The 23135-nt window shown below is 51.7% G+C and overlaps 7 protein-coding genes across 7 annotated transcripts; 5 read left to right on the top strand and 2 right to left on the bottom strand.

The window, feature by feature from the left end:
• Positions 1-603: 603 nt before the first annotated feature.
• Positions 604-4222, top strand: CTAM01_14816 (NACHT domain-containing protein; the record flags this gene model as incomplete). Its single annotated transcript, XM_060530815.1, has 6 exons — positions 604-906; positions 978-1170; positions 1230-2243; positions 2299-2427; positions 2605-2722; positions 2785-4222. 6 exons carry the CDS (start codon positions 604-606, stop codon positions 4220-4222), a joined length of 3195 nt encoding a protein of 1064 aa, XP_060374624.1.
• Positions 4223-6549: 2327 nt separating this feature from the next.
• CTAM01_14815 (uncharacterized protein) lies at positions 6550-9570 on the bottom strand (the record flags this gene model as incomplete). The annotated part of the gene is made up of 2 exons (XM_060530814.1): positions 6550-9223; positions 9293-9570. The coding sequence occupies 2 exons, from the start codon at positions 9568-9570 to the stop codon at positions 6550-6552; spliced, it is 2952 nt and encodes a 983-aa protein (XP_060374623.1).
• Positions 9571-10844: 1274 nt separating this feature from the next.
• Positions 10845-11642, top strand: CTAM01_14814 (uncharacterized protein; the record flags this gene model as incomplete). Its single annotated transcript, XM_060530813.1, has 1 exon — positions 10845-11642. The coding sequence occupies one exon, from the start codon at positions 10845-10847 to the stop codon at positions 11640-11642; it is 798 nt and encodes a 265-aa protein (XP_060374622.1).
• A 2416-nt stretch (positions 11643-14058) lies between these two features.
• Positions 14059-15435, top strand: CTAM01_14813 (ankyrin repeat protein; the record flags this gene model as incomplete). Its single annotated transcript, XM_060530812.1, has 1 exon — positions 14059-15435. The coding sequence occupies one exon, from the start codon at positions 14059-14061 to the stop codon at positions 15433-15435; it is 1377 nt and encodes a 458-aa protein (XP_060374621.1).
• A 1081-nt stretch (positions 15436-16516) lies between these two features.
• On the top strand, positions 16517-18288 carry CTAM01_14812 (esterase; the record flags this gene model as incomplete). The annotated part of the gene is made up of 3 exons (XM_060530811.1): positions 16517-17176; positions 17230-17836; positions 17894-18288. 3 exons carry the CDS (start codon positions 16517-16519, stop codon positions 18286-18288), a joined length of 1662 nt encoding a protein of 553 aa, XP_060374620.1.
• A 1137-nt stretch (positions 18289-19425) lies between these two features.
• On the top strand, positions 19426-21246 carry CTAM01_14811 (glycosyl hydrolase family 47; the record flags this gene model as incomplete). The annotated part of the gene is made up of 1 exon (XM_060530810.1): positions 19426-21246. One exon carries the CDS (start codon positions 19426-19428, stop codon positions 21244-21246), a length of 1821 nt encoding a protein of 606 aa, XP_060374619.1.
• A 127-nt stretch (positions 21247-21373) lies between these two features.
• CTAM01_14810 (tannase and feruloyl esterase) lies at positions 21374-23083 on the bottom strand (the record flags this gene model as incomplete). Its single annotated transcript, XM_060530809.1, has 3 exons — positions 21374-22163; positions 22294-22330; positions 22387-23083. 3 exons carry the CDS (start codon positions 23081-23083, stop codon positions 21374-21376), a joined length of 1524 nt encoding a protein of 507 aa, XP_060374618.1.
• Between the last annotated feature and the right edge of the window lie 52 nt (positions 23084-23135).

Genomic DNA, 23135 nt, shown 5'->3' with positions numbered 1-23135 from the left:
CATGACGCGGGTGCATCGAAGCAGGCTACCCTGTGGCTCAGCTTGATGACTTCTGATTACCTTGAGCGACCTCCCCGTTAGAGATTGAAGCATCCAATTGTTCAAGCAGCAACGAATACTTCAGTTTTCCTATGGTATTGTCGTTGTTGTCCAACGGTACTCATTAGTACAGGTAGGTAAAGGCTATTAATATCGTTATTGTTCACAGCACAAGAAACACCAAACCTCAATTGATGATACTTTCAACAGGACTGCGGCATGTACATGAGAGTCATGTGGGTATCGCGATCTTCCCGCAGGTGACGTGTCAGCATTTCATTCCCCAGTGTTTTCTTATCAAATCATATCTGACTGTGTGTCTTATATGCAGTGTGATGTCGCATTAGGTCATTTCGCCCGAGAGCTACTCCTGTTGAAGGCTGTGCTGGATGGAGGCTGCAGCAGTCAGCCCTGGGCACAATTTGAGGAAGAAAGTGGGCTCCCTCTTTCCTTTTTCACCCTTTCCCTCGATCTCACTTTTCTGATTTCAATTTTATAGACTTTTCCACATACTCCTTTCAGCAGCTATAAGGTATGCATGTTACATAGCAGTGAGCTGTCAAAATGCCATTAGCAGCGCGGGTCTCACTCGCTGCCCAGCGTACCATCCGGGATGCCTTCAACGACCTTGAACGGACGATTTCAAGCGAGGATAGTGCTGACTTCGCTACCACTACACTGGATAAGGTCATTAAGGCTGCTCACGATGTTGAAAACCAACTCGCGGCTCGGCAATTGCTGCGGAACATGCGGCGTCTGACTCCGCTGTTTGATGGCCTGCAGCACTACTCAAAGTCTATTGAAGCGGCCTGCGAGGGTACCCCAAACATGGCTTGGATATGGGCTCCGATTAAGCTTATTTTGAAGGTATGGAATACAATGAATCGTACAGAAATTAGCTAGGCTGCTGTCGAATTCTGAGCTGACTGGACGTTAAGGTCTCGTCCGATTACGTTGATGCGTTTGATAGAATCATCGGAGCGTATAGTCGCATTGCAGAGCCTTTGGCTCGATTTAAGATTCTGCATCAGACATTCGATGAAAATGTGGAGGTCCAACAGACGTTCGCCCTATTTTACTCCGACATTCTCAAATTTCATAAAGAAGCCTACAAATTCGTTCGTAGAAGCGGTAAGAGATATCTATGATTTCCCAATGAATGAGAGGCTCGTTTCTAAGCCAATGGATAGGTTGGAAAGTGTTTTTCATGACATCCTGGGGTCACTTCGAGCGCCGGTTCGACGGCATTATCAACGACCTCAAAGCTCATGAGAAGCTCGTTGACAGCACTGCCAACGTAGTAGGTCTTTCACAGATGAAACAGATGAGGGAGAATGTGGAGGCCTTGCGACGCGAGGCGGCAGAACAGGTCGACAGACAAGAAAAGGAACGCACAGCGAAACAATTACTCGACTTAGTCGGCTGGCTCAAGGTCGACAACAACCAACAGGCCAATATTTCCGACATGATCACGGCTGAACTCCAGAAGTATCCCCAAACGCGTGACTGGATTTTGGACCAGAAGAGGATCTCAACATGGATGAAGTGTAGTATGGAATCGACATTTCTAGTTCTACATGGTCACCCAGGAACTGGAAAAAGTGCCCTGGCGACCCGAATAACGGCTTTTCTAAGGTCTTCGGGTAATTCCATGGTCGTTTCTTACATATGCACATATTCGCAAGGAGCATCAACAGACTATGACCAAATCATCCGGTCAATTTTGCTGCAGCTAATCCAGCATAACAGCGACCTAATTGCGTATATCTACGAAGAATTCATCCTTAAGCAGAAGGATGTCAAGGCGCAAGTAATAGAGAGCTTGATACTAGAGGTAATCGGGGCAATTTCCAACAATCCATCGCAGACAACATACGTCCACGTGGTATTGGACGGGCTAGATGAATGCGACAAGGAGAAGCAGCCTAAAGTCATCAGCTTGCTGGAGCGAATGGTGTCCAAGGCCTTTGCCACCACATCGACGGTCTGCAAGGTATTAGTGACAAGTATCATGCCGCCAGCAATTTCCAGAAAGCTGAAGCAGAAGCATTGCATTTCACTTTCAGGGGAGAAGGAAAAGGAAGCCCTGAAGAAAGCAATAGCAACCTATGCTGCCCAGAGACTTGGCGAGCTGAAGTCTAAAATGGACTTCAAGGTGTCCGAACTCAAAAGTCTCGAGCTTCAGTTGGCAACGAAGGCTGATGGTAAGTCTACGTTCAAAGCCTTATTATCAAAGACCGTCAACTCATCAAGTTTCAGGCATGTTTCTTTGGGCTCGACTTGTGTTAAATTACCTGACAAACAATATGTTTGTCCAGAAGCGTGAAGTTGTGGAAGCCGTCGATGCTCTCCCTCATGAACTAAGCGAATTGTACGTCAAGCTGCGAAGTGTTTCAGAGATGAATTAGTCTAACTCAAGCAGCTATGGACAAATTCTCGCCAAGATCATTTCACATTTTGACCAACGCTCTGTATCTCGTCTGCAATCAATCATGGGCTGGATTGCTTTTGCTAAAAGACCTCTGCGAAAAGCGGAGTTAAGATCTGCCATATCGTTCTCTACAGTAAATGACGGCGTCAATGTGGAGGAGCTGGCCCCGACTTACCTCTTCGACATGTGTATGCCCCTCATTGAAGAGCGAAGTGACACGACATTTGCCTTCATACACATCTCAGTAAAAGAGTAAGCTACTTCATTTTTGTTGAACCCATTTCTGGACTAGAGTCATTAATTTTTGGCTATAGTTTCCTCATGAGTTCTAAAAGCACGGTCTGTCTGGACGAGTTCAACCAGCTACAAGACCAGGGCCTTTCCATCGCATCTTGTCTATTGTCAGGATTGCAGGTCTTCCGGCCGACATATCCAAGTCTAGACCGACGGTTGCGTGTACTTCGTGGCTTCCATGGCCTTCACGTATATGCCTCGGAGTACTGGGCTGGATATTTACTCAGCATTGCTACTTCGAGAAAAGGCCTTGACACGAATTCCCTATTCTTTCGTCGGTCACATAAGCTTTCGGTGGTTCTGAATTCTTTTCGCCAAGCTAAGAATCCAGAGATCCTGATCCAAGGTTTGGACCATCAGATTTGCGGTCTCGATAGCCATCCTGAAATCCAAGCTGCAGTGAGAGCCATTGAGTCAGAGCGAATAAGAAAGCCCGTTGTCAGTAATCACGCCGCAGATGACCTTGTTATCATCAGCGGCCTCAGCACACTACTTTTCAACTATCAGAACACGGTCAAAGAGTTGTTGCAGCTATTCAACCATCCGAGGGTTACGGTGCAGGAGCTTGAGAAGTTCAAGCAAGACTTTCGCTGCTCCGCGTACACCTGCAGCTTCTCATCTTGCCCACTAGCTAGCACGGGGTTTGAGACCGAAAAGCTTCGAAACGAGCACGAAATGACGCATAGCCCACGAGTCCCTTGCGAGGTGCCAGGCTGCCAATACCCTGCCTTCCCTTCCACCTCGGCTCTGAAAAGACATCAAGCTAAAGAACACGCGAAGGGTATTTCCAAGTATAGGATCAGAGCACCTTCACAGAAAACCAAATCAAAGAACTTATCTGGCTCAAAACGCAAAGCTCCGATTAATCATTATCCACATGAGAAAGCCTCGCACCCCGACGAGAGTGATCCTGACGAATTTGAAATCGAAGCGCCAACGGGGATGAGCATGGAATTCGCGGTCTCGGATGATGTACAGAACGGTGATGGCTGGCACGCAGTCTCCAATCCGTCTGCGGATACCAAGCTGGACATCAGCCTTGTACGAACGTTGTATCCTGACAGTGTGGTTTCTTGCGTTCGCTTCAGCTTCGACGGCTTGTATCTTGCGGTGGGTTCTTACGAAAAGGCCGAGGTCTACACAGTAGCGCGGGGGGAGCTTGTCGCCGTCTTGAATAACGGTAATATCTCAGGCGTTCAAAGCATGTGCTTCTCCTCAGACAGCAGCTGCCTCGTTGTTGGCAGCGAGGACATGTTGGTTCGTGTAAGTAAAACTGACCTCACATTGATGAAACTGCACCCGGGATGCCATGCAGATTTGACAGGACTTTACAGATCTTCCACACTCGGACAGGTCGGGTCCTCAGGACCCTTGAAGAGCATAGAGGCACTGTGTATTCCGTCGACGTTTGCCGGATCAGCCACCCAGGAGCATTCCGCCATGGAAATGGAGACTTAATTGCGTCTGGATCTGCCGACCATACTATTCGTCTGTCGAATATCGATCCAAAGTATGACGGAATAGTGATTAAAACAGAGTCCGCCGTCAATTGTGTTGCTTTCAGTCCAAGCACCAACTATGTTGCCGCTGGCTGTATGGACAGCACCATTCAGATTTGGGATGTGAATCAGGGGAACAAGTTAGCTCATCTAGCAGGGCACCATGACTCAGTGTACGGTGTCAACTTTTACTCAGTGTACGGTGTCAACTTTTCATCGGATGAATTGCTGCTCTTAAGTTGTTCTCTCGACAAAACTGTAAAGGCTTGGAAACATAATCTCCCTCGTCGGGAGCATAGCTCCTGTATTATGACCCTTGAGGGACACTCGGTAAGCATGCCTTGTCGACTTTGTCTTACTCACTTGCTGATGCATACCAGGAACTAGTGCTTGCGGTGACTTCCACTCCAGATCAAAATTGGTTTATATCTAGCTCAGATGATCGCACCGTACGCTTTTGGGATAAGAATACTGGTAAAGCCGCCTTGATGTTGAAAGGTCACGAGGATTCGGTCGCGAGCGTAGTTGCAAGCCCCACTGGAGGATATTTTGCTACAGGTTCGGGAGACATGACAGCAAAGATTTGGGCGTATAATATTAGAAGCTAGTGGTCGCGTGCCTTGAAATTAAATTTCTTAAGTTCTGTGACACAAACCTTCGAGGGAGTGATGATTCTAGCAATTCAAGAAAGCAAAAGACTGGAACAAGGAAACGAAAAAGTGAAATTGAGCCGATTTACTGAAAGAAGAAGCCACAGTCCACCCCATTCTTGGATTCACTCTGTAGCGGACTTCAAGCATTGTCAAGGAAGTTGCTGTCCTTGCACCGCAAAACTTGACCGGCGTTGCCCAAAGAGGCCGGGCTTTGCATGAACGGTTTATATTCAATTGGACATAAAGGTATGAAAATTTTACAGTTGGCGTAGGGAGTCTACATCCCGTCATGAAATCCAGACCATGGCTAGACACGTGTAGTTTGTTGATCACGGAAGCTGTCAGCCTACCTCTCGGATGTGATAACATGGTCATCAACTAGGACAGCCCAACCTCGGGATCCTGCTCTGGTGCGAGTTTCAAAGCCGGCAAGTACGCAAAGTTGGACCACAGAAGATAACAGAACTTTGTAATGACACTAATGGGCTTCAAGCTTTAGTATGAGATGCAAACACGCTTTGTTCCGGGGTGACATAGCCGTCGAGGTTCTTCAGGTTTAGATTACGGGATTCTTGTGCTTTCTGTCAAGCGACGTATACTTATCCGATCAATTCTTTACCAGATTAAAACATAAGTAACTAAGGAAAAGTTAGGTGCCCATGCGGTTGCACACTTATTTTTCTCTCTTCAAAATGCCTTTCCCTCGTAAAATTGATCGCCTGAATATCTACAGCTCCATCGGGGTAGCCCGAGTATAGCCAATAAGCTTTCGAATATTTGGGAATAGAAATGGAGCTTGTCTTGGAGAAGATAGAGATTGTATCTTATCGTCAGGCACACTGTGATAGTGCTACTTAGAGAGACTTAAGTCGACCTACCATCAGCAGATTAGCATTCTGCATCTTGTGCTATATCGCAGCCAGTTTTGGCTTACTTCTGTATCTCAAAGTCTTGTAAAGGAATCCTGGCTCGTGCACCCAGGCTACAATAAGTGCAAAGAGGACACTAAATTTGCACATAGCTGTACGCATTGAGCATTCTTACTGCGTTCCTTGCGTTGCTACACACATTTTAGGTTACTGAGTGTCCTGAGTGAGGTGTGGCGAATGAGAGCTCCAATACGGTTGGCATTGCCAGTCGCAGCGGGGGCCAGAGCGAAGCGCTTACCCGACTTAGTTAGAGCTTGGTCCTGTGCAGCCCGTTGGGTCCACGTATCAGAGCGTAGCAGCAGCCGCCGACAATTCAGTGGATGCCCAGTGCAGCTTCCAGCTCCGAAGGAACTTTTCGTAGTACCCAGGCTGCTGGGGAAGCACTTTTTCTGATTCAGACCGAGTGATAACTACATGTATCTTTCCCGTACTTCGTAGACCATGGAAAATTGTAAGAGAATATCATTAGAATAAAGTAGTCAAGTACAGCAAACAACTGTGCTAAGAAGTAAAAGCGGCCACAACATAATTGCCTGACATCCATTCGTTTCGCAACCCTTTTCACTATGAGATACACGCTTGATGAAGAAGTCTCAGTCTCTTTGCAAGCCTGACTCCAAGCACCTAGCCTGATACTACACCACATGTAGTCTTGGGAACCCCATACTCAATCCTTAATCATTCGACTTACCACAGATTCAGACTTACGTCTGGAACAAAGCGGTATTGAGGCAGGCGAGAACCGAGTCTCCGTTGGTAGCGGTCGAGGACAAGCAAGTAAGGGCAGCTCCAACAGCGAATGGACCAAGGGCAGCTGTGCACAAAGGCAGGTCGACAACCAGCTCCGCTGCAGTATCACCTGCCAGGGCGAGACAAGGCTCTGGCAAAGTCGAGATGCACTGCGTACTGAGAGCAGTCGTCAGGCAGGTCACAATATCCTGTCCAACACTCAGAGGGCCAATGACATCAGTAGCAAGACAGGTTGCCGCGTTTCCAACACCGTAAGCGCCAAGGGCTGCCGTACACACCGGAATTGCCGCAATAAGGGCAATGCCGTTGACAGAGGCGAGACTCTGGCAAGGCTCAGGGACCGTGGCGCAGACCGAAGGCGTAGGGGTTGCAGTGGCAGTCGGACAGTAGGCGGAGTTGGTGATTGTGACCACGCCAGATTGGAGGCCAAAGGCAATTTCGAGACACTGAATGATGCTCGTGCCCGTAGTAGATGCTGTGATGGTTCCCGTTGCAAGACAGGTCGCAGCACTACCAGCGGCGAAGGGACCAAGGGCAATAGTGCACTGGGCCACATCTGCGACAAGAGCCAGACCGTTGGACGACGCTAGATCAGTACACGCTGTCGGCAGGGTTGAAATACAACGCCCCTCGAGAGCGGTGAGAATGCAGCTTGCGATGTCCGAGCCGGCAGTAGTGAGGCCCACGTTGGTTGCAAGACATGTTGCAACGTTGCCTGCTGCGTATGGACCAAGAGCCACAGTGCAAGATGCCACAACCGGCACGAGAGCGAGACCGCTGGTGGTGGAGAGTGAGGCACAGGCTCCGGGCAGGGCGACGTTGCAGTATTCTGAGGTGCTCGTTGCGGTCACGACGCATGCGGAAACTGTGGAGCTCTGCGAGGTTGTGGTTGTTGGAGTCCCTGTCAGCGTGCTAGATGAAGACTCAGAGGACGAGCTAGATGACGACGAGGAGGATGAGCTTGAAGAAGACTCGGTCGATGAGCTTGACGAGCTAGATGAGGACGAAGTCACGCTCGAGGACGACTCGGTTGAAGAGCTAGATGAAGAAGGAGTTGCGCTTAAAGACTCAGAACTTGTGCTTGAGGAAGATGAAGATGTAGCAGGCTCAGTCGATGTGGTAGTTGAAGACGAGGCGGAACTGCTAGGGTCGGTAGAGGTTGAGCTTGACGATTCAGAAGGCGAAGAGGAGGCGGTAGATGACTCTTGGGAGCTAGAAGCAGCGCTTGAAGAACTTTGCGAGGAACTGCTTGTGTCCGTAGAGGTAGTGGTTTCTATCACAGCGGTCGAGCTCGCAGAAGTGGACGTCTCACTGGAGCTCGTGGCTGGATCTGATGAGGTAGCCGACGATGGAGACGGAGTTGTGCTTGAAGCCCCGGAACTGACACTTGCAGAAGTCGTAGGGTCAGCCGGAGTGAAGATGATGACGGTGCCAACAGTAGCGGTGCCAGTAGGAGCGATGGACAGGGTGGAGGCGACAGTGCCAGTCCAAGGACCGCTGATAGTGGTGTAAGGGCCCGTGAAGGTAGTCTCAGCGGCGGTAGGCAGAAGCACGAGCTGGGTTCCAGTGGCATCGGTTCCAGACGGAGCAAGCGTAACTGTAGTTGGAATAGTACCAGTCCATGGTCCGGTCAGAGTTGTGTAAGGGCCAGTGAAGGATGTAGCGGCGGTTGTGGGAACGAGAACGATTTGAGTTCCGATGGCGTCTGTTCCAGCTGGAGCTAGGGTCACCGTGGTAGGAATAGTCCCGGTCCAGGGGCCAGTCAGAGTCGTGTATGGCCCAGTGAATGAGCCAGCCACAGAAGTGGGTGTCAAGACGATTTGAGTTCCGACCTGGTCAGTTCCTTGAGGCGCGAGGATGGCAGTGGTCGGAACCGTTCCGGTCCAGGGCCCAAAGATGGTTGTGTATGGTCCAGTGAATGGGGTGACGATTGGGGAGGAGGTAGGCGTCAACACAATTTCAGTTCCGACTTGATCGGTTCCCTGAGGTGGGAGGTGGGCGGTTGTAGGAATTGCGCCAGTCCAGGCTCCGGTGACTGTGGTGTAAGGACCAGTGAAGGAGCTCAAGCCGGCGGATGTCGGCAGGAAGACAATGGCAGTTCCAGTTGGGTCACTTCCCTCAGGCGCTAAAGACAGGGTTGTTGGCTGGAGTCCCGTCCAAGTGCCAGTGATCGTCGTGTAAGGCCCGGTGAAGAGAGCTGGTGCCGCAGTAGGGCTTAGAACAATTTGGGTGCCTGTCTTATCGGTACCTCGGGGCGGGAGAGTGACAGTCGTCGCGGTGCTTCCCGCCCAGGCCTCGGTGAGTGTGGTATAGGGCCCCGTGAAGACACCCTGGGCTCCGACCTGCCCAGATGCTTCGGGAGCGAAGACAATGACGGTGCCTGTTGGATCACCCCCAGCCGGCGCCAAAGTCAGAGTCTTCGTGCCCTGGCCAGACCACTGACCTGCAGTAAGAGTCGTGTAGGGGCCGGAGAAGGCAGCATTGTCCGTGGCCACGGGAGTACAGATAACCTTTGTTCCGACCTCATCGCCGGCCTTAGGGGGGATGACAATGGTGGTAGGCTCAGAATCAGGGCCACCATGAGCAGTAAGTGTAGCGCAGGGACCATCGAATATAGAGAAAGAGTTTCTGAGACAAAGCGGGCGTCAGTATGGTCCGAGGAAGTAGCCATAAGGGGAAGGTCAGAAACGGGCTTACATAGTAGAGGTGTGAGTGATGGTACTGGTGACCACAAAGTCCGACACAAGGAAAGTCGGGGCGTTGGTGATGGACAAGACAGTGCCGGCAACACTCAACGTTGTGTTGGAACAGATATCGGCGCTGAGATGAACAGGGATCTGCTCGACCATTACGTAGGCCTGAACAGTCACAGGGTCTCCGGTGGGAGCAAGGCAGCTAGACGTAGCCGACACAGGCTCCAGGGCCAGAGCCGAAGCCAGGGCGGCGGCAAGCGCTCCTTTCCTTGAGGCGCGCATTTTAAAAAGAGAAGTGAATAAGGCGTTTGCTGAAGTTGCAGGGATTCAAGTGAATGGCAAGATACAAATGAGGAGAAGATAGTGATGATATTGTTCTCAATCTTCTCGAGACTTCATGTAGTTTATATGTGAATATCAAGAAAGCGATCATGCACTCGCGCAGCTGATACAAAACGGAACTTACTCAGTATGTCTTATCTATTGCATTCCGTCTTGTGAAGCCGTAGAGTCGAACATGATTGAACTGGAACGCATGCGGAGAACGACACTCAGCTGCCACCGTAGCCAAGTAACCTATTCACAGCATCTCGGCTAGAGCATAGGAATTTACAGATATCTACACATCATACGAGCGCTACGGAAGCCCCGCTCTCGTATACAAGGGACCAAGAACGTGCATGCTTCGAGTCTAGACGCGCTTTTGGTGATGAAAACAGCATGATCTTGACTACTACAGCTTGACGTCTTATTCTCAGCCCTTGGTGTCATATCCTACACTTTCCCTCTTGGGAAGATGTTTTCCCAATGTCTAATAACAACGCGGTGCGTTGTCCAGTACCGGCCGTTGTTGCCGAGGGTCGAGGATGTTGTGGGCCAAGATCGAAGCTGAAATTGAGAGACACAAGGATTGCTCTGCCCTCCCTGGCATCATCCCGGCTGAACATCACTCCACCACCCAAAACACCAATCATTCGACATCCAGCTACCAAGAGAAGGGTCCAAGACGAAGATCCTCATTTCTGTTTGAAAACGGTCTAGAACACCCCATGCGGCGCTTGAGCTCCAGAATAATACCTCACATCTGGCGCGATGTCACAACATTCACTTCATCCCATCCGCATCGAGTTCTATGTATGGACATGAGAATTTCGAGTCGAATCTCTCAGGCCATCCCCCGCTCCAAAAGTCCAGGATTGCTGTCAATTGCAAATGTTGACCTTTCCCAGTCCGTCAAATCTTACGCAGTCGGAATGGAGTGAAAGTGCAAAGAAACATCACAGGATATCGTCGGCTGGGCCTCGTTGGCTGCAGAACCATCGAGAGCCGGATACAGACAATTTCTGATTGCTAAGGAAGTTGTCCGCGTTGGGCTGTTGATAAGGGAAAACAAAAATGATCATGTACGGCAACCTATATAGACTGTCGTATCCAAACACATTTTGAGGCCAGTCAGATTCATCAGTCCCCAAGTCTCAACAATCTACCTTATATCGGCTCTTCATTCCTTTGCCCAAACTCCATCTCTTTGATTGCCCTCCTTGCTTCACATCACAATGCAGCCGCAACTCTTGTCCCTTTTCATCGGGCTTGCCCTTGCGGCCCCTCATCTTGGCCCTAGAGACGATGGCTGTGGCGCGATCGTCAGCTCTGCTGTGCCTATTACCGTCACTGTTGTCTCTCCAGTGCAAACAGTTACCTTCAGCACCTACACCGAGACTCCAAGCTCAGATGCCCCTCATACAGCAATCCCTGCCGGCTCTCCCGGCTCTCCCCCGGCGTCTGCCCCTGGAATTTCCGAGATGCCTCATGAAGCCTCCCCGTGGAGCAATAAGACCGCCTTGCCCAAAGAAACCTTCACCGTTACTCTCGGGCTTTCTACCCCGAGCGCGATCCTCCCCACCGCCTCCGCTTCGCCTGGAGTCGCACAGTCAAGGATGGGAGAGCAACCTGCACCTTCGTCGCCGTCGGCATCAACCAACTCTGGAAGCTTCACTGCCAATGCTGCCAGCTCTGCCTCTCAGGACTCCGAAACTCACGGCCATAGTTCATCGCCTCTGGAGACAGCATCCACTGAAGTCGGCGGTGTAGCGCCAACCACCATCACAACCGTGATTCCAATCACGCTGACTTCTCAGAGTGGAAGTGCCCCACAGGAGACAGCTAGTCCTTTGTCGACAATCACTGGAAACGCCTCAGTAAACGCCCCTTCGCAGACGAGTCAGAGTGTGCAATCCCAGACGCCTGTTCAGGTCTCAGCTTCGACTGGATCTCAAGCAGCTTCGTCTCTCTCAGTTACCAAGATATTCCTGGTCTTCATTCTCTTGGCAATAGAAGGATTCTTCATCTGCTAGTCGAGATGAATGTCACTCAAGAGATGTAGATAACATCGAAGGAAGTAGAAGAGAAGAGACAGTTTCGCTGTGAGGGAGTTGTAAGGTTGTAGTAATGGGTAATGGGGGCTAAATATTGCGTGGATGCGTCAGTTTGCTGGTCAGTGGCATGTCGTTGGCCCGAGTCAGAAAGCCGTTGAAGCTTGGGTGAGACATCGGTCTCATTTTGTGGCAGTTTTTCTTCATTTTGTGGGGTAATTAGCCTGGAATCGTAATCATTAGCACTACCATTCTTAATCTATCTGGCCAGATATTTCCGGTATTCCGACATCCTGACCCTTGTCGAGCTGACTTTGCCATTTTGATACTAAGACATGGAAGCTAGACTAGCCCTTTTGAGCCAAGGGAGTTGCCAATCCCCACGCTGACTCTTGGTATTCTGCTTGCGACAAAAGGATTGGGCAGAACTCGAGATATGAAAAAACTTTTTTTCAGGACGAGGGGGTCTGCCAACTGCTTCGTGTGAAGTGCATGAGTCTGTGGTTTGTTGTTGGAGGGTTCATACAAGGCAATTCCAGGAAGGATGGTTCGGGCACTACTTGGATGGCTCTACCATGGTTAAGGAAGACGCTTCGTGTGGCCGCAAAGTTAGCGTCCCGCGGGCTAGAACGCAATGAAGGGCGATGAGCGGATCCCGAAAATAAGGTACGCTAGCAACGAACTACTTCTGTCTAACTTCTGATCGTCAACATCGCATGAACATGATGTGAACTCCAAAGACTTAGGTGCCTGAGACTGAAGTCAAATAGCTTTGGGTTTCAATCGCGTATTGCGAACATTTGGAATCCGGCATCCCTCAATGATTTGATGCACGCAGACGATGGCAACTGCAATGCAACACTTGGTAACCTCTATGCATCTCAGGCAGACCAATACAAGGCGACTTGTGTCCATCGTCGCTGTTGGAATATCGACAGAAAAGGGTTCACATGGAAGATAGCCTGGGCTGTTGCAAGCAGCTCCTCTGCCACCTATTTCCATCTCCAAGGCAATCATGGACTCCGCCCATTCACTGTTTCTTTCCCATACAAAAGTAAGCAGTTCAGTACCGGATCGTTGAGCTGTGTGCCAGCTGAAAGGCGTTGCCCTGCTGACGTGTGTCTCAACAGTCGTCAACCCAGCAACGGAAATCTTGTGAAGGGCTTCTTTAAGATTTGTGGAGCGATGTCTAAGTGTCTAGGAAATGTTCTGTTATGGATCGTTCGCTACACATGTCTTCCAGTATTTTAGACGTGGGGATGTATTTGCGAGCTATAGCACTCAGCAACAAAAATCACTCGGACTGAGATTGACCCAACGGTCAAGAATTTCTTTTGACTTGTTTCTCAACTTTTCTATCAATGGCGAGACTTGACTCTTCAGTCGCAGATAAGCCTCGGAGTCGAACTTCAGTAAGCAAATGTGCTGCATGTCATTAGCCATGGTTCAGATCGAAGGAGGCTCGCAGGAAACGACGTTTAGGACCAGTGATAGGGATAGTCACTTGTGGCCTCAATTCTCAATTGTCTCTCTGCTTCATAGAGACCCTAGAGTTTCCACACAATAGATGCTTCAGGCTTCATGGAGACTTCGCAACTTCCCCAGTGTAACGCCAAAACATTAGGCCCTGATTTCAGAATCTCCAATGATACTAGTGTGTAGACTCATGATAATGATAGCGTAATGAGATCATGTTGAGTGGTCACGTTATATCATAGCAATAGCCATGTCCTGGATGCTCGTATTCGGTATGACGAAAACCTAATCCGAATCACTGCCCAAGGTCAGCAGAGTCATCAATTACAAATGGCCCATTTCACCGCTGATAAGCACTTGAGATAGGTCTTAGAAACTCAAAATCTATTACGGGAGTACGAGGGAAGAACATGATGAGAAGTAAGCTCGCTGTAATAATGCGAGGTTAACCACCATATTTGAGGTCCTCATATCGGATTAATCCGTTACTAAGCTTCGATATTTGACCTAGGCCAAAACCGTTATTCGAAAATTGGAACAAGTCATCGAGATTGGAACAGGTGTGAGAATTGAGATTTCTGATTCCTAGTTTTTCATTCTCTCTTCCCCGAGTTCTCGCGACGCACGTCATTATTCAGCTCTCAGCCCGCACGAACGCAAATCATCACGACTTGAAATGGCCTCGACTACACAAAACTCGACGATCCCATCATCATTGTCAGCTTCCAAATTCCAGCGATTAAACGGCTCTCGAGCGATTGCGAGAGTCTTGTGATGGAACACGACATGGGCGCTCGCCGAATGCCCTTTCTGCGAGCAACCTCATGAGCATTCAATCAGCTTCTTCCCGAGCGCCGATGAGAGTCTACGCCAGCCTAGTTCAAACAGTCCTTACACCTTTCGAGGATTAGAGCCTGCGACCATGTGGTTCTTTGTTGCACCATGCCATACCGCCGGCTACGCATACAGGCTCGTCTTCCCTTTTGAGAAGCACGATGCTGTGAGATGGCTTTCCTGGGAGATCAAGACATCTACTTCCGAAAAGAACGAAGAATCACACTTTCAGTGTTTTGAAACCGTTGGTTTCAGGAAATTTGGACTGAATGCTCCGCCTGAGTCCAGCCGTTTGGATCATCGTATCAGCGTGACGGACCGGTTTGAGAACATCAGTGTCAAAGACCACGCTATTCCTTCTGGAAACGAGAGACAAGAAAATGGCATTGGGCCAGTCCGGACAAGAGGATCTCTGAAGCTTGACACAGAAGCAAGTGAAAAAGAGGATCGTTGGGGTTGCGTCCACGACTACGCGACTTGCCCTCACTTCAACCACGACCTACGCATTGAAGGAACTCTAGGATCTTCGAGGCTATCTATAGATGTAGCTCATGGCAATCGCACAAACGTTCAGGAACTCTTACGATTAGGCGCAGACGTCAATGCAGGTGACAACCGAGGCCGTACACCCCTAACGGAGGCAGCTTTCTGGACCCGCGTCGAATTAGTCGGAATACTCCTCGCCGCCGGGGCAAATGCGCAACAGAAAGATCGAGACGGGCGTGTCGCTGCAGACTTTGCCGAGGAGAATGAGAGAAACGACGAAGAGAGGGAGTATCGACATGTCGACTACGCGGAGAAACCATTGAAGTCAAAGAGTCGTCGAAGACATATCAGGGCACTTCTCGGAGTTGCGCCTCCTTTACAAGCCCAAGTCGCCAAGTCCGATTTCGCAAATTTATTCCAACCCCGGTTTGTCAAATCGCCAGTCGCGAAGACTGCTCTTTTGATCAATCCGAGACGAGGCATCCCAATCGCGCAACAGGATCAGACAATAGGGGTTCTCCTCCGAGGCAGACTATTTGAGCCGGTCGTTGCCGTTGGCGGTTGGACTGGTGGTGGCTCCCAATCCCCGTTTGGTGGGAACGATTACAGCAGGCTGAACTCCAACTACTGGGCTCACAAGATGCTGAGCTTTGCGAAGGGAATCGGGTTCACCTTTGACGAACACGAGTTAGATCCTGATTCTATGAGGGGTTTGTACCACGCCAGTCACGTTGTGGCTCAGTTGCTTTGCTTCGTCGCGCATAAACATCAGCCTTTTATTGAGAACCAGGATGATCGCGACAGACAGATCAGGCTTGAGATCTTATTCCACTACCAGCACATGGAGACGCTCACCAAAGTGGAGATCGTGACCAGTCAGAAGCCATGTCCCAGTTGCCTGATGTTGATGGAATATCTGGCGAAACGGATGTGGCTAGATTTCGTGGTTGTGGTCGCTAAAGAGATTGTCTTAACATGAGTTGATCAGAATTGGCATTGGTTGAGAAGGAGTATAGTGTAATGGGCCAATAATACAGATGCTACCGAGCAGGAATGACAATTTGAGCGGGGTTGCGTATCGACTTCGAGTATCATGGAAGCATCTCAGTTTCGGTTTCGCGATTGGTCACTAACAGCAATCATTCATCTTAACGGTCGGCTCTATCGGTTGAGGGGTAGGAAAAGAGCGAAGCGTGACTGACGTGGGTAAAGACCTCCCTAAACCATCAAGATATGAGCACTTTTGTCGGGAGATCCGAAGATTGAATTGATACCCATTTATCAGATCCACGTTTTTCATCGTAACTCGGGAAGTGGGTAGAGTGTGATCACTGATGTGATCAGAGATGTTCTCGATATTAGCTCCGGCCCGTCTCTCGCTTCAACCCCACCTCCCACACTCCGCCGGGCTTGGCTGGGCTGAAGATCGGCGCGTCAAGCTTCAACCTTTGCCGCCCCCAAGGACCAACGACTCTTCTCGAATCCTGAACCTGGGGAAAGCAAAGGTCGCCGAGGACGTGTTTAGACATGTGGACTCAGAAAAGTCAAAATCGAGTTAAAGGGGACGGTAAGTTCCTTGCGCTAGAGCCCAGGGATGGCGAAGCCGCGCAGGCGATTCATGAACATGAGCCACACTAAGAGTTCATCCCACTAATAAGGCCCTCTCGGTGGGGCTATTGCGAGCCAAATCGGCCAATTGTGCATTTGTTTAACCTTCTAAAAACAAACCTCGCAGACCCAAAGATTTTCCCCACGACGCTTGTTTGTCGAAATGACCCTTAATGTTGGGTTTCCCGAGGGGCTGGCATGACGATTTGCAAATGAGGCTCAGATGTAGACAACGTCACCCGGCTCGGAGGACGCGTCCTTCTCACCGGTTAGCACGGCGATCACCGTCTTGGTGAAAAGTCCGATCGAAAAAGGGAGTTGAAGTTGGAGGCTTTCTGTTATATAAACAGCCCGCGATGTCAGCCCTGAAATGTAGAGATTCTTGAGGAGCATCGCAAACCAACAACACATCCCGATCGCTGCTCACCTTCGCTTCAAAGCTTGAAACCAAGATGAAGTTCACAAACACCTGCCTGCTGATGGCAGCTTCGGCTGCGGCCCAGACTACCGCCCCAGCCCCGACAGCAACCTCCGGCTCCGGATCCCTCCCGTCCGTGACCCTCGACTACTGTACCGTCGTCGCCACCGCCGGCAACGAGTCCGTCGGGTACTACAAGTACCAAAACATCCGCTACGCCACCGTTCCCACCGGCGACCTCCGATGGGCCAAGCCCCAAGCGCCCCCCGTCGAGACGGAAGTCAACACTGGTGACCTGGCCTCGGCCGATGTCGCCTGCAGCTCCGCCGAGGACTGCCTTTACGTCGATGTCTGGGCTCCCGCCGATGCTGCGGGCAAGAACCTCCCCGTGATGGTGTGGACCTACGGTGGTGGCTTCACTGGCGGAAGCAAGTCTGAGAACACTCCGGAGGGTCTCTTTGACCTTTCCACCGACTTCGTCTACGTCGCGTACAACTATCGCCTCGGTATGACTGGCCTTGCCAATGGCCCTACCTTCTTGCACGAGGGTGGTACCTCCAACACCGCCATCTGGGACGTCACTGCCGCTTTCGAGTGGACCAAGAAGTACATTAGCAACTTTGGCGGTAACCCCGACGATGTCACCGCCGTGGGCTTCTCTGCCGGTGGCTCCCAGACTCTCTTCCAGATGACTGTAAGTACTCGTCTTCAACTAACCTTTAGGCATCTAAGCTGACCCCCTTGAAGCGCTTCGCTGGCCGCGCCGAACAGCTCTACAATCGCGCCTACGTCATGTCCCCCGGCTTCGTCCCCGGCGCCGGCCACCAGCACGCCGAAGCCTTCTGGCAAAACGTCTCCACCGAGGCCGGCTGCTCCGGCGGCAGCCTCGAGTGCATGCGCTCCATCGACTTCGACACCCTCAACACGGCCGCCACCACGGTCCAGGACGCCTACGACTACCAGTTCCAGCCCCGCGTCGACGGCGACATCATCGCCGACACCTACGAGGCTCAGTTCTACCAGCGCCGCTTCAACTTCTCCGGCCCCGTCGTCATCACCCACGAGCAGCACGAGGCCAACGGCCAGGCCTACGACGGCGTGAACACCACCGAGGATGTCGCTGCTTATCTCCGCATCTTCTTCCCCGCCATCAACGATGCCGTTGTTGACGAGATCCTGTCGCTTTACCCCGAAGATGACTACACCTCCCCTGGTCTGCGCTTCTCCGACATGAAGCAGCACTTTGATCTGACTGCCCACAACCTGGCTCTGACCCACGCCATGAACAACCAGACCTGGAACGCAATGGTTGCGCTTGACCAGGCCACTCACGGCACTGACCAGAGCTACTACTGTAAGCTTATTTCCCCTCTTATTCTACGTGTCACATATCATCTAACACATAAAACAGGGTACAGCACCTACTCCCTCTCCGACTCCACCTCCAGCACCGGCACCACCACGTCTAACTCCACCACCTCAAACTCAACCGCTACCTCCGCCGCCGCTTCGGCAACCGCTTCCTCTAGCGCAGGTGGCCCTCCCTCCGGTGGTGCCGGCGGACCCGGCGGTGGCTCTACCTCCGTCAATGCCACTGTCGCCGTCATGATGCAGAAGTACCTCATGTCCTTCGTGCTGACCGGCAACCCCAACACCATGTGGCCCGAGGACAAGATCGAGTGGCCCCAGTACGGCAACAGCTCTGCTGCCGGCACTCAGCTCGTCTTTAACACCACCTTTTACCTTGAGGAGGATGACCTGGCGAATGCCCAGGCCAAGTTCTGGAATAAGGCTCTGTGGTACTAAGTGCGATGATGCTATTGATACCCCCTAGTCATAGGACCTTCCGTTGTATGTATTCTTAAACAAGTAAATAAGCAAAGTAACAGAGGGATACTCTCCTTTTAAGGCCATACGTGAGAATGAACATCGCATTGGGTGATTTGGATTTATTGGCGGAACTCATATCAAAAGCCTTGTACGACCGAGGTAGTCTCCGGGATCTAAGAAACTTGTCCTTCCAACGTACAGATACCAGCTTAACAGCCAAGTGGTGGGATGACGCACTGGATAGGAGTCTTCGCGGCGCATTAATACTACCAAGCGAGGTCACTATTTGGCTACCTCGTGAGGATGGTGAGGGGTCTGATCTCCCATCAAATAAGCAAAGCAAACAACAATCTGACCTCGTGAAACTGCCCCTCATTGACTTGGTAGATTCCTTGTTGCTACGCCGCTCGCCTAAATTGTGCCTCAATCTTTATGAGGCCACGGCTCATGCGGCCTCAAACAGGCGCAGCTCTCAAATCTCAACCGCCGCTTTCCCAGCCGAGAAGCGCTGCGCAAACACCCCAGCCCGTTTGACATAAAGGAGGTAAATAGAACAACCTGCAGCACCAAGACGGCGTGGCGCATCGCACTATGCATGAACAGTGGGGGCAACGACCACTCCGCGTTTCTCTGTTGGTTCTCGTCGTTGTTGGTGACGGAAACGCAGAGCTGCGCTCAGCCCCCTTGCATTTTCGCATGGGCTTCCTTCACGATGTAACCCTGCTAACCTTCATCAAGAAGATGGGTGAGCATAAATCTAGGCTAATAGACGCCGTCCGCAACCTTACCCGTGGAAGATGGCCTCTTCCCGTGCCTGAATGCAACCCTTTCTTATCATTAGACTTTCGTTCATCACATCATAGTAGCGGGAAATAGGGTGCCAGGCGTCTTTGAGCTGGCGACATGCTGTTCGCAATGGGACATGGGGGCCGCAATATAATCCTGGCAGCATGTTTGCTAACCGCCAAGATGGGGCCAAACGGACAGAGTACAAAGGAGAGGATATGCCTGGGGTTCATAAAGAGAGCATGTCATGGGACAGACGAGGAGGGGATCGAGGGGCCCTCTTGAACCTCTCTGCTTTCATCAATCATCTCTGCTGCATTTTTCAAGATGATTGTCCCTCGAAGAAGACAACCATGCTTCATCTTCTGGGCTGTGCCCGTTTTATTGCTTCTGTGCATCTTCTGGCAGAGTGACTCTAGACTGCCAACACTACCATCGATAGCTTCGTTGTCGCAAACGCCACTCCCTCCTAAGCTAGTTCAATGGCAGACTGAAGACGACAAACACTACTTCTGGAGGACGAGAAAGGTCAACTACCCAGCCCCGACTCCCCTACGACAACTCCCAACATGTCCCCACGTCCGCTTCCCCCAAGTTCAGGCCCATTTCCCACCCGAGACCGGTACCCAACGCCGCGTCCGCGGAGAACGCCAGCAAGCCGTCAAGAAAGCTTTTGCCAAAGCATGGGAATCCTACCGCGACAACGCATGGATGTACGACGAACTCACTCCCGTCTCCGGGAAAGGCCGTAACACGTTCGGAGGCTGGGCCGCGACCCTCGTGGACTCCCTCGACACCCTCTGGATCATGGACATGAAGTCCGGCTTCGACGAGGCTGTCGCCGCCGCGGCGACAATCGACTTTACACACACCGACCTGGACGAAATCAACGTCTTTGAGACAACCATCCGATACTTGGGCGGCTTCCTCTCTGCCTTTGATCTGTCAGGCGACGTTCGCCTCCTCCGAAAAGCAGCTGAGGTCGGCGAGATGCTCTACAAGGCCTTTGACACGCCCAACCGCATGCCCATCACCCGCTGGAAAGTCGGCGATGCAGCCCGCGGTGACGCTCAAAACGTCGGGAATGGCGCCCTGGTAGCTGAGATCGGGAGTCTCTCAATGGAATTCACCCGCCTCTCAATACTAACAGGCGACCCCAAGTTCTGGGACGCAACCCAACGCATCATGGAAATCTTCGAACGGCAGCAAAACAAAACCAACATCCCCGGTCTATGGCCTTTAGTCGTGAATCCAAAAGACGAAGTCTTCACCCAAGGGGACGACTTCACCCTCGGCGCCATGGCCGATTCCCTCTATGAATACCTCCCCAAAATGTCCGCCCTCGTAGGCGGACGCAGCGGGATGTACAAGTCCATGTACGAATCCGCCGTGAAACCTGCCATCGAACACAACCTCTTCCGGCCCATGACGCCGACCAACGAAGATATCCTCATCGCGGGGCAGGCGCACTCTCGCGAATCCAACGGTGTACGTACTATTGAACAGGAGCCGCAGGGCCAGCACCTTGTTTGCTTCATGGGTGGGCTTCTTGCGCTTGGTGGGAAGCTATTCAACCACCCCGACGAAGTGTCTGTGGCGAGGAAACTTGTCGACGGGTGTGTGTACGCTTACAAGTCTTTCCCGCATGGCATCATGCCGGAGACGTTTTACATGGTCCCCTGCCCCTCCAAGCAAGAATGCGCATGGGACGAAGCCCTCTACAAAAAGCACGTCCTCGAACGGGCAGAGAGAAAGGACGACGACGAGGTTCTCACCGCAGACGAAATCATCAAAAAGGACCGCCTTGTTCCAGGATTCTCCGCCGTTCCGGACCGGCGCTATATTCTCCGCCCCGAGGCAATTGAAAGTGTGTTCATCATGTACCGCACCACAGCCGACACGAGCTTGTTAGACTCGGCGTGGGACATGTTTTCGTCCATTGACAACGTCACGAGTACGGAACTTGCTAATACGGCAGTGTGGGATGTCACGGCTGAGGGACAACCTCCTCAGTCGGACTCGATGGAGTCATTCTGGATGGGGGAGACGTTGAAGTACTTTTATCTCATCTTTAGCGAGCCTGGGTTGGTGAGTTTGGATGAGTTTGTGTTCAATACCGAGGCACATCCTTTCAGACGATGGAAGTGAGGTGGTGTAAATGTTGTTGTATATATCATATGTATAAATACCATGGCCGGATTATAAACAACCAACGTGCCTCATCACCCTGATACCTTGTTTGATGCCCTCGAGCAAGCATCCCTCAAAACCTCCCTCAAAGTTCCTCCTTCTCCTCGATCACCTCAATCTTCTCTCCGGGCTTTACACAAACCCAAATCTTCCCATTCCAAACCCCTTCCTCTGGATAAAGACAAATCCTTCTAACCTCCTCATCAACAACCACCTTCCCATCCTCTCCAATCTTGAAACCCCTCGCATCCAACTGCTCCGGCGCAACACCCCTCTCGACCCACGCCCTTAACTTCTCCAACGCACTCCAGGGAAACGGCGCTCCATACATCGAAACGCAGTGATTCACCCCAGGAACCTCAAAATACCTCCAAAACTCCTCAATCTCAACTCCGCGCTTCGCCTCGATCCCCTTGGCCTTCTCATACAGTCCCCTTCCGACCTTGATAGAGATAGCCTGGTCCGCCATACCGTGCCACATGAGAACCTTTCCCCCGCGCTCCCTGAATCTTCTCATATCCGGGATGGGCGTCCCGATGACGGAATCGTACTCCTCGACTCCCCGCCGGAAGACGTCCCGGAAAGTCTCCCTCGACATCGACGCCGGATCAAATGCCGGATCCTTCTCGATGAACAGCCGGATCCATTCATCCGTCACGGAGAACGGCACACCTGCACACCTGGTTCGATCCATCTCGTCCTTACAGACACTATTCATCATGGCAAGCAACCCAGCAAACTGCGTCCCAGGAACATAACTCGGAAACATCTCCCTCCCCTCCTCATCCAGCACACCCCCCACAACCTCCTCAACAACCTCAACCGCCCCCCTCGAAACCCTCCCCTCAATCTTCTTCCCATCCTTCCCATCACAACTAAACTCCCTCCCCTACGCCGTCCTCACATCAAACCCACACTCCCCCAAGCGTCCGATAACCCCGTCCCTCCTCCCATCACCCAAATCACACGCCTCAACTCCAGCCTTCACAATCGCCCCCAACTCACACCCAGAAGGCCAATACCCCCTCCACCGCATAACCAACTGCGGAAAATACAACGACGTCACCATGGCAGGGAACTCCACGGCCGGACACATACTCAATACCCCGTCAAAGTCCCCCGGATACCGCTGCGCAACAGCCAGCCCCTGCCTCCCGCCCGTCGAACACCCCTTGAAGTAGCTATACCTCTCCCCAGCATCATAGTACGCCCTCAGTACAGCCTTCCCCACGACAGCGAGCTCGTGCAGACTCCTGTATCCAAAGTTGACCAGCAGCGGCCAATTAATGTTCCCCGGGCTCCGTAAAGCCCATACATCAGGCGGCAAACTCGCGAGGTGTCCGCCGTCCGTGACAGCAGCGACATACCCTTCTTGAATCGCCGCACTCGGTCCATCGCCATCTACCTCCCCGACAACGAACCCGCCGCCACCTAACCCCATGAACCGCTCATTCCACGCGCTCTTCTCGAGGGGAAGCCAGACGTGTACGTTGACGAGGTCATCGTGGCCTGGGTGGGTGTAGGAGACTGTGACGTTGCAGAAGGGGGGGATGCCGGTTGCGGAGGCGGATGTTGTCGCGAGGGACGCTTCAGAGAGGCGGTTTGGAAAGGAGGTGTAGTTGTGGACTGGGACGGCTGTTGTTTTGATGTGTTGGAGGCCTGGGATGGAGGGGAATGTGAAGGTTGAAGGGTCGCATTTTGGGGATGTGGATGCCGAGGTTGGGCTTGTGAGGGCGGCGAGGGTGAGGAGTGTCGTCCCGAGGAGGCCTGGGGAATTCGGTGGTTTAGAAAACATGATGTGCTCAAAGTGTATCAGTGTTGTCGTTGAACGAAGATGAAGTGTCCTA

This window comes from Colletotrichum tamarilloi (genome assembly GCF_030869305.1).
Source record: "Colletotrichum tamarilloi strain Tom-12 chromosome Unknown Scaffold_135.1, whole genome shotgun sequence".
Lineage (NCBI taxonomy): Eukaryota > Fungi > Ascomycota > Sordariomycetes > Glomerellales > Glomerellaceae > Colletotrichum > Colletotrichum tamarilloi.
This window is presented reverse-complemented; position numbering and strand designations above follow the sequence as displayed.